The 14,831-nt window shown below is 35.2% G+C and overlaps 1 protein-coding gene across 4 annotated transcripts in view; it reads right to left on the bottom strand.

Annotated features, from left to right (window-relative positions):
- C1GALT1 (core 1 synthase, glycoprotein-N-acetylgalactosamine 3-beta-galactosyltransferase 1) overlaps window positions 1-14,831 on the bottom strand; it is a 41,675-nt gene that overhangs the window by 14,214 nt on the left and 12,630 nt on the right. For all 4 annotated transcript variants that reach the window (XM_049641509.1, XM_049641506.1, XM_049641507.1 and 1 more), the window contains exon 2: window positions 1,339-1,575. In XM_049641509.1, coding sequence (XP_049497466.1) covers window positions 1,339-1,575 — 237 coding nt within the window. The remainder of the gene's footprint in view (window positions 1-1,338; window positions 1,576-14,831) is intronic.

Below are 14,831 nucleotides of genomic sequence, written 5' to 3'. Positions count from 1 at the left end.
TAGGGGAAATGAATGGAGAGAAGAAATCTGAAAAATGGTAAAGAAGTAGAATGTTAGAACTTACGGAAAATGGGATTGATTGGTAAGTGAAAGAAGACATCTACCATGACTTCATAGTTTCTAGCTTAGACAGATGTGGACCATTGAGCAGGACAAGTAGGTACCTAATATATGTGCCTGCAGTGACCTGATACAGCCTACTAGTAGAAAAAGCATGGCTCCAACTGATCCTTTGACAATCTGGAGCAATGCTCATTGCTCTATGATGGTGTTTAACTGCTCTATGATAAGAACACAGAGCACCTACTCAGAGCTGAATCAGTTGTATAAACATTTACACAATATGACATCATTTGTAATAGTATACATGTGCTTGCTAGTTCATAATAACTCAACCAGGATGTGGTATTTCATCCCTCAGCTTCTGCCTGAGAGGCAGGAAAGAAATATCTTATTGCCAAAAAGATACAAGAAACAATTCTTAACTGGGGGACCCTCTGCATCCCAGGATTCCAATTGTTTTCAAGCTGCTGTATTCTTTTTTGTCAAATAAATCACACTTGCAGAGATCTTTGAATTATGTTAATGTCTTTTCACAGTGTTAGGAACTGGGCTAAGACAAAGACAGTAAAGAATAGATGGGAACTAAAATTATAGGAATTGATGATATCACACAAGAAAAGAAACAGCCAAAGGACAGAAACATGGGGAAAACCAACACTTAAAGGGGCACCAGAGGACACAATTGAGAACATCCTGTTAGAAGCAGGTGACCAGGAGAAAATGAAGTCATTATAACACATCCTTAGTTCTTTCCTCCTCTTAAGTTTTTATGCCTCTTAAAAAGTGAAAAGATTAGTTATTTTAGCTACTGATAAAAATATAAATTGAAAAAATATATATAAATTGAGATTTATATATATCTCTTTAATTTCTATAAGACAAGACTAAGTAAAAACTAAGACTAAAATCAGAAAATAGCAAAAATGAAAGACACAGATATAAACCATGATAACAAAATTAGGCTAAATGAATATTTTCAAAAACAAATCTAATCTGAAAGTTCTGCCTTTCCCCAAATTACAGTTTCTGAACTATCTCTACTTAAAAATGAATTCAAAATTAATACCGTACTCCCTAAATAAATCTGGGTTTTAGCAACTTCCTTCTGCTGAGGCAAACCAAGAATTGTCATTAAATATCAGGAATTAAGCTCACTTTTATCAAAAGATATTGTATGTAACAAAATTCAAATAAATTGCCTTTTCCAAGTCTCACAACACTTACACAGACTGAAAACTACTGTTTGTGTTTACTCCTTAATAAAGCAAACCATACCTTTATGTTGGCTAGAATCTGCATTGAAGTTCATCTGTCCTTCTAGATGATTCTGTCCATTATCATCTGAATGCCTAGCATGAGGATCATTATGAAGAATATTAGGCTGGGTATCACCCTGTTCTCCCAGTAAAATACTAAATAACTGAGAACATAAAACAAATCCAATTGCAGATCCACAAAGGAAGGTTAAAAAATTCAGCCAAGATTTAGAGGCCATTTCCCGAAAGTTTATTTCTGTAAGAAAAAAATTAGCAAGATGTTATAAATTATAAAGCATACATACTATGAGGAAAAAACTTGATTAACTTTTAGCCATATGGGAAAGTTAATTTCTTCCATATAGGAGAACATTTTTAAGAATATTTAACTTTTATCTATTTGCTGCTAAAACACACATTATGGACAATTCAGTAAAATGAGTAGTAACTTAGAGAATCATTGTTAGAGTGGAACATGGGTAAATAGGTCAGTATTTGCACATAGAATTTCCTGTTCCTCCCAACTAGAATCCTTTGTGAACCCAAGCCTGCTTGCCACACTCTTCTTCTTTTTTGCTGTCGAAATAGTTAAATTTATCTTTTTTTTCTCTTTTGGTAGTTCATATTACGTGGTATACATTATAGATATTATATAAAAATATATATAATATGACACAACATAATATCTCACAAATATTACTATCATTGAAACAAATGGTAAAATTTGTATAAAAATTGTGGGGAGGACACAGAGATTGTGTTCTAAAATCCTATTGTTGTCCAGAAGTAGTAGAAGTATTAATGTTAGATTTTAAAAGACTACGGATGTGTAAAGTAATTACTAGTATAATCATTAAAAAAAAAGAATACATAACTAAAACAGAAAAAATGAAATATAAAATAATAATCAAATACAAGACAAGGAAAAAAGAGAAGTGGATAAAGAACAGATGAAATAAACAGAAAAAAATAGTATTATGACTGATTTTAATGTAAATATATCACCAATGACATTAATGTAAAAAGACTGAAAACTCTAATTAAAAGATAAAGATAGCCAGCCAGACTAGAGAAAGAAAATAAACCAATCTATATGCTGCTTATAAGAGACACACATTATATTCAGAAAGAGCAAAAGGATGGAAAAAGATGTATCATTCAAACACTTACAAAAAGAAAGTATGCTAATATCAAAATAAAAGTAGTAGCTACATAGTTATCTTTGAGATATTCACCAAGCTCTACATTTTTGATTTACACATTTTTCTATATTGGGGCGCCTGGGTGGCTCAGTCGGTTAGGCGTCCGACTTCGGCTCTGGTCATGATCTAGCAGTTTGTGAGTTCGAGCCCCACATCGGGCTCTGTGCTGACAGCTTAGGGCCTGGAGCCTGCTTGGGATTCTGTGTCTCCCTCTCTCTCTGCCCCTCCCCTACTCATGCTCTGTCTCTGTCTCAAAAATAAATAAAAAACATTATAAAAAAAAAATTTACACATTTTTCTATATTAACATTTACTTTAGTAAAAAATTTATATAAAAAATAGCTCAAATTACCTTTTACTTTATTCCTTTTAATACATATTTAATATACATATATTTAACACAAAAGTATTTATACTCAAATCTATAAGTAAAATTGTCAAGCCATGGAGCTATACCATGCTTTCTTATGTCTCGTATTACAGGTCCTCTCTAGAATAATAATTCAAATTTGAGAAGGATGATTCCAAGGGGTAAGCAGAAGATAAAGGAAAGACAGTGTGAGCAAAGTTGTTCACTAATCCTTGAGATGTAAATTACCCATATGAAACTGGCAGGCACTTGTTTGTTTATTTTATTGTATTTATTTTTAATTTACATCCAAATTAGTGAGCATATAGAGCAACAATGATTTCAAGAGTAGATTCCTTAATGCCCTTTACCCATTTAGCCCATCCCCCTCCCACAACCCCTCCACCAACCCTCTGTTTGTTCTCCATATTTAAGTGTCTCTTGTGTTTTGTCTCTCTCCCTGTTTTATATTATTTGTGCTTCCCTTCCCTTATGTTCATCTGGCAGGCACTTGTTTACTTACTTCCTTTGTTCTACCTTAACTGCATTCTTAAATTCAGAAAGGTAGGCCTTCCTGGATGAAGAGTATATATGTCCCACTCAACTTCCCTACCCAATTTCCCAGAGGAAAAGCAGAAATAAGTTTATCCAATCTTGTTGCTATTTTTCCTGAAAGGGAGTCTCAAATTCTTTCTTGCTATTGTCCTCTTTTCCCCATTTAGATTGGTCTTTAGTGAAATCCTTACACCCAAAAGGTATAATCCACAATCCCAGGGAAAATATCCCTCTTGGTTTAAATGATTCTTTTGAAATTCTAAAAACCTCAAGATTATTTGCAAATGATATATCCGATAAAGGGTTACTATCTGAAATACAGAAAGAACTTACAACTCAACACCAAAACATCCCGAGTAATCTGATTAAAAATAGATAGGCAGATTTTTAATCTGCCTATCTGTTTTGGAAAACAGATATTTTTCCAAAGAAGACATACAAATAGCCAATAGACACATGAAAAGATGCTAAATATCACTAATCATCAGGGAAATGCAAATCAAAACTACAATGAAGTATCACCTCACACCTGTCAGAATGGCCAGAAACACAAGTTTTGGCAAAGATGTGAAGAAAAAGGAAGCCTTGTACACTGTTGGTACAGCCACTGTGGAAAACAGTATGGAGATTCCTCAAAGAATTTAAAAATAGAATTACCATATGATTCAGTAATTTCAGTACTGGATATTTATCCAAAGAAAATTAAAAAAACACTAATATAAAAAGATATATGCACCCCTATGCTTACTGCAGCATTATTTATAATACCCAAGATATAAAAGCAATCCAAGCGTCCATCCATAGATGAATGGATAAAGAAGATGGGTGATACACACACACACACACACACACACACACACACACACACACACACACTGGAATATTCCTCAGCCATAAAAAAGAATGAGATCTTTCCATTTGCAATAACATGGGTGGATCTAGAGGGTATAATGCTAAATGAAGTCAGGAAAGACAAATACCATATCGTTTCACGCATATGTATAATTTAAGAAACAAGCAAACAAGCAAACAGAAAGAAAAAGAGATAAAAACCAGAGTCTTAAATACACAAAACTGGTGGTTGGCAGAGGGAAGGTGGGTAGGGGATGGGTAAAATGATAAAGGGATTAAGAGTGCATTTACTGTGATGATCACTAATGTACAGAACTGCTGAGTCATTATACAAGGGGGGGGGGGTAGCCAAAGAATCTCCTCAAGAATCTCGAAATCTCCCTTTAGTAAGAGCATACATTATCAAGACTTTACCAACAAAAGTAATTTGAAAGTACCATGAACTGCAAACACGAAGCCAAGAGAAGTGAATGAAAGGCATCCTAACTCTAGATTTTTTATGGTAAATATAAAAAGATTGTCAGAGTAAGATTGAAGCAATAAACCCGAAGGAAAGCTATTAAGGTAACATTAGCAGACACTGAATCATTTAGGAGCCACACTGTAAGCAATTTACACCACATCTTCTAATTCTCTGACACTTTGCCTTCTAGCACACTGGTTTTGATTTTGTTTTTGTACTGGTTGTGACTTTCCTCACTATATACTAGATATAATCACTTCACAGTCTCAGAAGGACACAGTCCAATTGAATTTTGCACTGCTGTAGTCTTACTACTCTTGGTATTAGAGGAGAAAGCAACAGTCACAGTGGTGTTCAGTACCACTTTAGACAGAAAGCACTGTGACTGAGAAGGGGAAAGGACTGCAGGACCAGAGAAAATCCATTTCTTCCATCATCAGAGCAGATATATGAAGTTAATTAAGTACTCATCTAGCTCCAGTAACTATGAATACTAACCTGCTACCCCACCATTTTCCACATGACACTGAGCTTCAGAACAACTCTACTTTTGCAGCAGGGATGGTTTACTGTTTGTAGGGAACTAGTGACATATTTATGGATAGGGTTTTCTCCGCTGAGGTGGCACTTTTTAGCAACATACCTGTTCTGGGGTGAGTAGAGGGAAAATTGACTTCTGGATGTTAAAAAATTTGTTTTTAATTAAAAAATATTTTGTGATGCCACTGGATGGCTGCCATCCTCTCCCCCATCTTCCTCCAGAGCATTATCAGCCAAAACGTGTTGGCTCACCCCTGTTGTTCTTATCCCATCCCCTTCCAATTTCAAAGACTCCTGCCTTATGACTAAATTTCCGTTTACGCCCATTTTATTTTCCTGTTCCTGCGATAAAATAGCCACCTCATATAGGTACAATGTACCCCAAGCCCTACTCCGATTTTTGGCAAAAATCTGCACCCTCAACTCTTCAGATTCTTTTCTTTTTTGTTTTTTTCATTTCATTTTTTAAATTCAATTAATTAATTAATTTCTAAATTTACATCCAAGTTAGTTAGCATATAGTGCAACAATGACCTCAGGAGTAGATTCCTTAACGCTCCTTATTTAGCCCATTCCCCCTCCCTCTTTAGATTCTTAACAAAGAGTATTGAAAGAGACCAGATTGGAAGACACTACACAACTAAGTTGCACATTATAGGAGCCTATAATATGTTAATTGAAATTAAGTGCAGAGAAGTTCTCAATGTCAACTGCTTTCTAAACCTGATACATCATCAAAATCACTTGGGGAACATTTTAAAAATACAGATTATCAGGCTCAACAATGGAGATTTCAGATGCAAAAGAAGTGCTGGGACAACTAAAACTTATATTTTTACTTTATTTTTTAAGGGACAGCTTTGTGTTATTCATTGTAAAAAATAAGTCAAGCAATATAGAACAGTATAGAACTACATTGAAAAAGAAAGAAATCACCTCAAATCCCATCACTCAGAAACAGCTATCATTAATATTTGGTAATATCACTACAGATAGGAATAGCATCTTTATAAATAACAGAGAATGATGAGGAGAGAACTACAGCTAACAGTTGAGCCCTGTACTGAGAGATTTACACAAGTTAACTGTAAACCATAAACAAGGGACTGTCATTCCCATTTTACAGATAAACTCAGAAAGAAGGTTAGTAATCTTCACATTCACACTAACAATGTCTATCAAGAATTCAGATTCTTGGGGCACCTGGGTGGCTCAGTTGGATAAGTGTCCGACTCTTGATTTTGGCTCAAGTCATGATCCCAGGCTCGTGAGATCAAGTCCTGTGTCAGACACTGTACTGAGCACAGAGCCTGCTTGGGATTCTCTCTCTCTCCTCTCTGGCTTGCACTGTTTCTCTTGAAACAAACAAACATTAAAAAAAAAAAAAAAGAATTCAGATTCTTAACCATTTTCCCATAGGTTTACAGAACTAGAACTGTGAATCACGCTATTTTAAAAATTTAACCTATTAAGTTAGATTTACTTGAATTTACTGGGGGGAAAAAAAGGGAAATTAAATGACTCTAAATGAACTTTGAAAGAGCTAAAATTTATGACTCTTCTAAAGATAAGAAAAAGACTATGAAAAATATAAAGCAATTGGAGGCCCTTTTTGAAAACTACATATTTCAATTTTAGATAGTACCTAGTAATTTCTTGCTGTGAGAAATGTGGAAATCAGCCTATATATACTCCCCCAAACACTCAATTTTTGTGAACTATTTTTATTCTGTAAAATTTTGCATAGTTTACATTCTATAAATTATACAGTAATTCCCATGACTGCTTAATCTTGGATATGTATTAAATTGGATTCCATGCTCATTAATAGTCCTTTTATTACAGCTCCTTTATATGTGAGTTCTTCATTAATGTCATGTTTTTTGGCTGGGTTTCAGCAAGTAATTTTGGTAATAGTGCTCATTGGTGCTATGTTCTAAATTCTTGCAGGCTTAAGACTGTCTACTACTGCCTTTATATATGAAGCACAACTTGATCAAGTACAAACTTTGTAAATATTGTTCATAGTCTCCTCACACCGACACCAGAAAAGTCTGAGGGCAGAGTAATCTTTAATCCTTGTAGATAAATGCTCCTCTTCTCCTATGCTTGGTTTGTACTCATTCCACCAGTTACTAATATCCTCTCAGTAAGACTTTAATACCCTTTATATGAGATCATGTCTTCCTCTAATTTTCAGGATTTTATTTATTTATTTTTTTTTTAATTTTTTTTTTCAACTTTTTTTTTTTTTTTTTTTTTTTGGGACAGAGAGAGACAGAGCATGAACGGGGGAGGGGCAGAGAGAGAGGGAGACACAGAATTGGAAACAGGCTCCAGGCTCCGAGCCATCAGCCCAGAGCCTGACGCGGGGCTCGAACTCACAGACCGCGAGATCGTGACCTGGCTGAAGTCGGCCGCTTAACCGACTGCGCCACCCAGGCGCCCCTAATTTTCAGGATTTTAAAAAGTCAAGGGAATTCACAATAAAGTCCCTAAAATCCAAGGCTTTCAGTGTTTTTTTTATTTTTTAAATTTTTTCTTTTTAATGTTTATTTATTTTTGACAGAGAGAGAGAGAGAGAGAGAGAGAGCGCGCGAGCATGAGCGGTGGAGGGGCAGAGAGAGAGGGAGACAGAATCCAAAGCAGCCTCTAGCCTCCAAGCTGTCAGCACAGAGCCCGATGCGGGCTTGAACTCACAGACCATGAGATCATGACCTGAGCCAAAGTCGGATATTGAGCCACCAAGGTGCCCCTTGTTTTTATTTTTATTCTTTATTTTTATTTTAGAGAGAGGGAAAGACACGAATGGGGGAGGGGCAGAGAGAGAGAGGGAGAGAGAAAGTCCCAAGCAGGTTCCATGCTGCCAGTGCTGAGCCTGATGTGGTGCTCAATCCCACAAACCAGATCATGACCAGAGCCAAAACCAAGAGTAGGACGTTTAAATGAATGAACCACCCAAGCGCCCCTGTGTTTTTGTTGTTTTTAAATTTTGGTACTTTATGCTATATTCTGCCAAGGTTATCATTCTATTATTTATAATTTGTTCTGGTTTATAGTATTCATTTGCTATATTTACATATTCAACATGTAGTTGTCTCTTCAAACCACATTAAAATGATTGTTGATATTTTCCCTAAAAGACTTCCCTTAAAAAATTGAGATGAATCTTATATAATGACAACACTGTATAAATGCTTACAAATATACTATATGAGGCAAATATGTTTAAAACTTTTATATGTTTTCTCTGATCCTCACAACAACTGGAAAACTTGATAGTAGTATCTCCTATTACAAATGAGGAAAATGAGTTTCAGAAAAATTAATGAAATTGACCCAAACCACACAGCCTACATGGTAAGTTAGGATTCTAACTCACATTTCACTTAAAGTTAATAGTTTTTTTCCCACTTATACCACACTTGCGTGTATAGTCACCCATCAACTTTCCATAGTCTTCCCCCTTTCTTTCTAAAATTATCTTTAAATGGAAGATAAGAAGATTGTTACCAGCAGATTCTAGAAGAAACCATTTTTGCTCTATTCATAAATCTTGAGATGTAAAAAAGATACAAAAAAAATGAAAAGTCCATAGGCTCCAAGAAAGACTGAAAATATTAAGAGAGTAGTTGAGAGATCGGAACTGGTTTCAGACTAAATTTTCATGCTTCTGCTCTCCTACAGTAATCCTGCTAATATTTCAAATATTTCTTTATATGAATTCTTAAACAAAAAGGCTTATTGCTGAGACTTAACCCCTTTCTTGCTTCCAATACATTTTTCACTAAAAAAAATTAAAGCTTCTGTTACAGAGAATAAAATTTTACTTGCATATTCTCTTACAGTTTTCTTGTAACATTTTGAGAATGTTTCTACTAATTTTGTTTCTTTACAATTCCAGATTATTAAGTTGAGCGGTCAATCTGAATTACTATATGCAAGTCTTGATGTTCAAAAATCATTTACAATTACATGGCAATGTGCTAAATACTGGGAAAAGCTAAAACAAAGTATCTTTCTCTGCCTTCATGGAATTTACAGTATTGTTAATTATACAGGGACACAAAAGCAGCAATGAAAGAGTTTAAAAACAGAGGGACACAGTTAAAGCAGTGCTAAGGAAAACTTACAGCAAGCACTAAATGCTTACATTAGAAAAGAGAAAAAGTTTCAAATCATTTAACGCCAGGTCCCACTTCAAGAAGCACAAACAAAATAATCCTAAAGTAAGCAAAATGAGTGAAATAATAACAGAAATCAATAAAATTTAAAATAGAGAAAATTAATAAAACAAAAAGCCATTACCAAATGCCTAACAAAATTATCAACACCTAAAAAAATTAACAATAATTCTTTGGACTCATCCAACTCAAGTATGTAATCAAATTTCCACAACTGTCTTCTATAATCAAATTGCCTCAATTAGTTCACAAATGTCTTTTTTACACTTGGTTTGCTCCAATCAGGATTTAAACTATATCCACATTCACAGATAAAATTAAAACACACACACACACACACATGCACACGAGAACATTTTATATAATAAATAGCTATTAAACATGAAAACTTAAATGAAACACATTTCTCTAAGAATGTAAATTATCAAAACTGACTCCAGGTATAAAAACTAAATGGACAAATAACCACAAAGGAAATAAAGAGCCAGACCTCAAAGAGGTCCAGGCTTTTCTTGGATAAAATACTTAAATCTTTCAAAAAACATAATTTTTATACAGGCATACCTCATTTTACTGCACTTTGCTTTATTGTGCCTTGCAGATACATTTTTTTTTTTTACAAATTAAAGACCTGTAGTGACTTTGTCCAGCACGTCTATTGGTGTTATTTTTCCAACAGCATGTCACTTCATGCCTCTGCATCACAATTTGGCAGTTGTCACAATATTTCAAACTTTTTCATTATTATATTTGTTATAGTGATTTCTGATCAGTGATCTTTGATGTTACTGTTCTAATTGTTTTGGGGTGCCATGAACTGTACCCATATAAGACGGTGAGCTTAATTGATAAATGTGTGTGTTCTGACTGCTCCACTAACTGGTCATTCCTCTTTCTCTCCCCCAAGACCTCTCTATTCCCTGAAACACAACAATATTGAAATTAGGCCAATCAGTAAGCCTAAAATGGTCTCTTCATGTTCAAGTGAAAGGAAGAGTCACATATCTCTCACTTTAAAAGTTAGAAATGATCAAGCTTAGAGAGGAAGGTATGTTGAAAGCCAAGATAGGCCAAAAGTTAGGCTTCTTGTGCCAAAAAGCTAGGTTGTGAATGCAAAGGAAAAGTTCTTACAGAAAAAAGTGTTACTCTAGTGAACTCATGAGTGATAAGCAAGCTAAATAGCTGGCTTAGTTATTGCTGATATGGAGAATGCTTCAGTGGTCTAGATAGAATATCAAACTAGCCACAACATTCCCTTAAGCCAAAGCCTAATCTAGAGCAAGGCCCTAACTCCATTCAATTTTATGAAGGCTGAGAGAAATGAGGAACTGCACAAGAAGTTTGAAGGTGGCAGAGGTTGGTTCATGAGGTTAAAGGGAAAGAAGCCATCTCTGTAAGATAACAGTATAAAGTGAAGCAGCAAGTGCTGATGTAGAAGCTCTGAGTTATCCAGGGAAATCCATTTAAGATAATTAATGAAAATAGCTCCACCAAACAACAGATTTTCAATGTAGACAAAATGGTCTTCTGTTGGAAGAAGATGCCATCCAGGACTTTGAGAACCAGATTGGACTCAGCTTCAAAGCGTCACAGGACAGGATGACTCTCTTGTTAGCGGCTAATGCAGCTGGTAACTTTAAGTTGAAGCCAACGCTCATTTAACATTCTGAAAATGCTTGAGCCCCTTAAGAATTATGCTCCATCTATTCTGCCTGTGCTCTAGAAATAGAACAAAGCCTGGGTAACATCGTATCGGTTTACAACATTGTTTATTTAAATTTTGAGCCTGGGGTGCCTGCATGGCTCAGTCCGTTAAACGTCCGACTCCAGCTCAGGTCATGATCTTGTGTTCTGTGAGTTTGAGCCCGTGTTGGGCTCTGTGCTGATGGCTCAGAGCATGGAGCCTACTTCCGATTCTGTGTCTCCCTCTCACTCTGCACCTCCCCTACCTGCACTCTGTCTCTCTCTCTCAAAAATAAACATTAAAAAAATAATTTAAAAATACATTTTGAGCCTACTGTTAAGACCAACTACTCAAAAAACAAAAGATTTCCTTTCAAAATATTATTGCTCATTGACAACGTACTTGGTTACTCTGAGCTCTAGTAGAGATGGACAAGATTAAAGTTGTTTTCATGTCTCCTAATACAACATCTATTCTGCGGCCTATAGGTCAAAGAGTAATTTTCGACTTTCCAGTCTTATTATTTAAGAAATACATTTTCTAAGGCTATAGCTGCCATACATAGTGATTCCTCTGATAGAGCTGGGTATAATAAATGAAAAACCTTCTGAAAAGGAGTCAATATTTTATAGGGCATTAAGAACATTCATGGTTCATGGGAATAAGTCAAAATATCACCATGTACGGGAGTTTGGAAGAAGCTGTTTCCAGCCCTTGGGAATGAATTTGAAGGGTTCAAGATTTCAAAGGAGGGGTGTCTGGGTGGTTCAATCGGTTAAGTGTCTGACTCCAACTCAGGTCATGATCTTATAGTTCATGAGTTCAAGCCCCACATCTGGCTCTGCACTGACGGTGCAGAGCCTGCTTGGGATTCTCTCTCTTTCCCTTTCTCTCTGTCCCTCTCCCACTTCTGTATGTGCTCTCTCTCTATCTCTCTCAAAATAAAAATAAGGAGTAAGTACCTGCTGATATGTTAGAAACAGCATGATAAATAGAATTAAAAATGAAGCCTGAAGATGCAATTGAATTGCTGCAATCTCATGAAAAAACTTGAATGGATGAGGAGTTGCTTCTTGAGGATGAGCAAAGAAAGCCATTTCTTGAGATGGAATCTACTCCTGTAAAGATTGTTGACATGGCAACAAAGGATTTAGAATATTACATAAACTTAGTTGATAAAGCATTGGCAGGATTTGAGAGGACTGACTCCCACTTTGAAAGAAGTTGTACTGTGGTAAAATGCTATCAAATAGTATCTATGCTACAGACACATCATTCATGAAGGAAGATTCAATGCATGTGGCAAACTTCATTGTTTATTTTAAGAAATTGCCACAGCCACCCCAATCTTTAGCAACCACCACCCTGATCAGTCAGCAGCTATCAACAGGGAGGCAACACCCTCCACCAGCAAAAAGATTATGACTCACTGAAAGCTCAGATGATGATTAACATTTTTTTAGTAATAAAGTATATTTCAATAAGGTAAATTAAGGTATGTACATTTTGAGACATATGATACTGCACCCTTAACAGACTATAGTGTAAACATAACTTTTATATGCACAGAGAACCAAAAATTCAACTGACTTGTTTCATTGTGGTATTTGCTTTATTGCAGTGGTCTGGAACTGAACTCACAATATCTCTGAGGTATGCCTGTACTACATGAATCATTCCAAAAGTTAAGCAGAACTTAACCAATTCTTCTTTTATGTAAAAGTTTGATATATAAATATCTGACAAAGACAGTCCAAAATAAAGATAGCATTAAAAAAAAAATCAGTCTAATCTCACTGCAAAACAATACATTATCAAAGGGAATGAAGCCCAAACATTAGCCCATCTGAAGCTGGGTCTTCAGAAAAGGAACTATGAGATGAGGTTTATGAGAAATTATTCCATGGAAAAACACAAGGAAATAGGACAGGGAAGGGAAGGAGGTCATGTAAAATCCCATGGAAGGTGATTTTAGCTCAGTCCCATAGGGCAGTTCTGAAGGCAATGCAAGCCACACCTGAGTTATAACCAATTAATCACTGGTTAAGGGCTCTCTTTAGGAAATAAATTTCCCAGACACTTCCATAGCTTATACATTGGCAAAGCAGACCCTGGCAGTGTGAGGGCAGCCCTGCAACAAAAACCTTAGAAGACAGATAATGGGAATGAAAATACATCAGGACCCTGTGAACAGGAAGAAGACATGGGCCCTTAGACAAAGCATTAGCATCATCTGCTCTAGGCACTTTAGGACTGGGAAAGTTAAAAATCATTTGGTTTAATTTGCTCTATGGAATCCCCAATAGGTTCAGCAATCTATCATTCCAATCCAATCATTGTACAGTGAATACCGTATAGCCCCAAAAATGTATATAGAGATTTTAATTAGCTTTTTAGTATCTACTCTAAAATATGAATAACCACTTAAGAATCACCAGATATTTTAAGGAATGCCTTTAATATGAAAGAAAAACACCAACAAAGTCAAATTTAAAACAACATGGAAGAGATGATAAGATTAAAACTAAAAAAAAACCCCAATCACTGATATCCTAAGAGAAAAAATGTCATGGCATTCTATTTCTGAAATAAGAATAAGACAGTAGCTTAAAAAAATATATGAGGACAAAAAGAAATCCAATAAATTAAAATATAAGAAAATAAAAAAACCTATTGAATAGAACAGGCATAAGATAAAGTTAAGGAAATCACCCCAAAAGTGAGCAAACAAAAAGATAAAGTGATGGAAAACAAGAGAGAAAATCGATAAGATCAATTTATAAGGGCAGATAAAAAAAAAGGGAAGGTATCAACAATTAAATATTTCAAGGAAGTTTCCAGACTGAAAGGATCCAATGATAGCTAGCACTCTGAATAAAAACAGACCCAAAAAAGATATAGTATCAAGTAATTTCAGAGCAATTTGGTCAAACTATTCTGTAAGCTTTCAGAGAAAGAGGCAAAGAAACAACAATGAAATGGTTTGGACTTTCAAACAGCAACACTGAAAGCTAGAAAGCAATGGAGAAAATCCTTCAAAATTCTGAGGAGAAATCATTTCCAACCTAGAATTTTATACCTAAACTATCCAACAAGTATGAGTAATGAGTAGAGATATTTTAAAAATATGACAGACTTTGGTCAGATCAATATTTGGTGTATTATACTGTATCTATCGTAAAGTGTCAGCAGGGCACTGATTCAGAAATGTTGAGCAAGCTGTCAAAAGATGCAGGTCTGGAACCTGGGAAAATATGCACAGTCAGTCACTTGTACATCTGAATCACAAATTAAAAATAACACTGCCCTAAAATATGATCTAGCAAATAAAAATAGTTAACTACTCAATGCAAAGGAGACTCTTCTTTAAATTCATTCACTTAGTCTTTCCACAATGCTATGCAGGCTAAAAGAGTTGTGTAAATACCTAATACATTTGAGAATTTGCCATGTGACCTGATAATATAAAACACTCAAAAGACAAGTTAAGATTTTCTTTAGTATATTCCCTCTTTGCCTTCAAAGTGTAGCTCACTGACTCAACTTTTAATCTAAGGCAATCATCTTAACAAAATATAAAAAAGCATTTATGAACAGTGCCTGCACATAAACTCTCAAGTGTTTGCTAAATGAAAGAAAGATTCATGGTCAAAAGTTAGAATAAAAGGAAAAATTATATAAAG

The sequence above is a fragment of the Panthera uncia genome, chromosome A2 (assembly GCF_023721935.1).
Source record: "Panthera uncia isolate 11264 chromosome A2, Puncia_PCG_1.0, whole genome shotgun sequence".
In the NCBI taxonomy this organism is placed as follows: Eukaryota; Metazoa; Chordata; class Mammalia; order Carnivora; family Felidae; genus Panthera; species Panthera uncia.
Note: the sequence above shows the minus strand (reverse complement) of the source record. Positions and strands in the feature narration are given on the sequence as shown.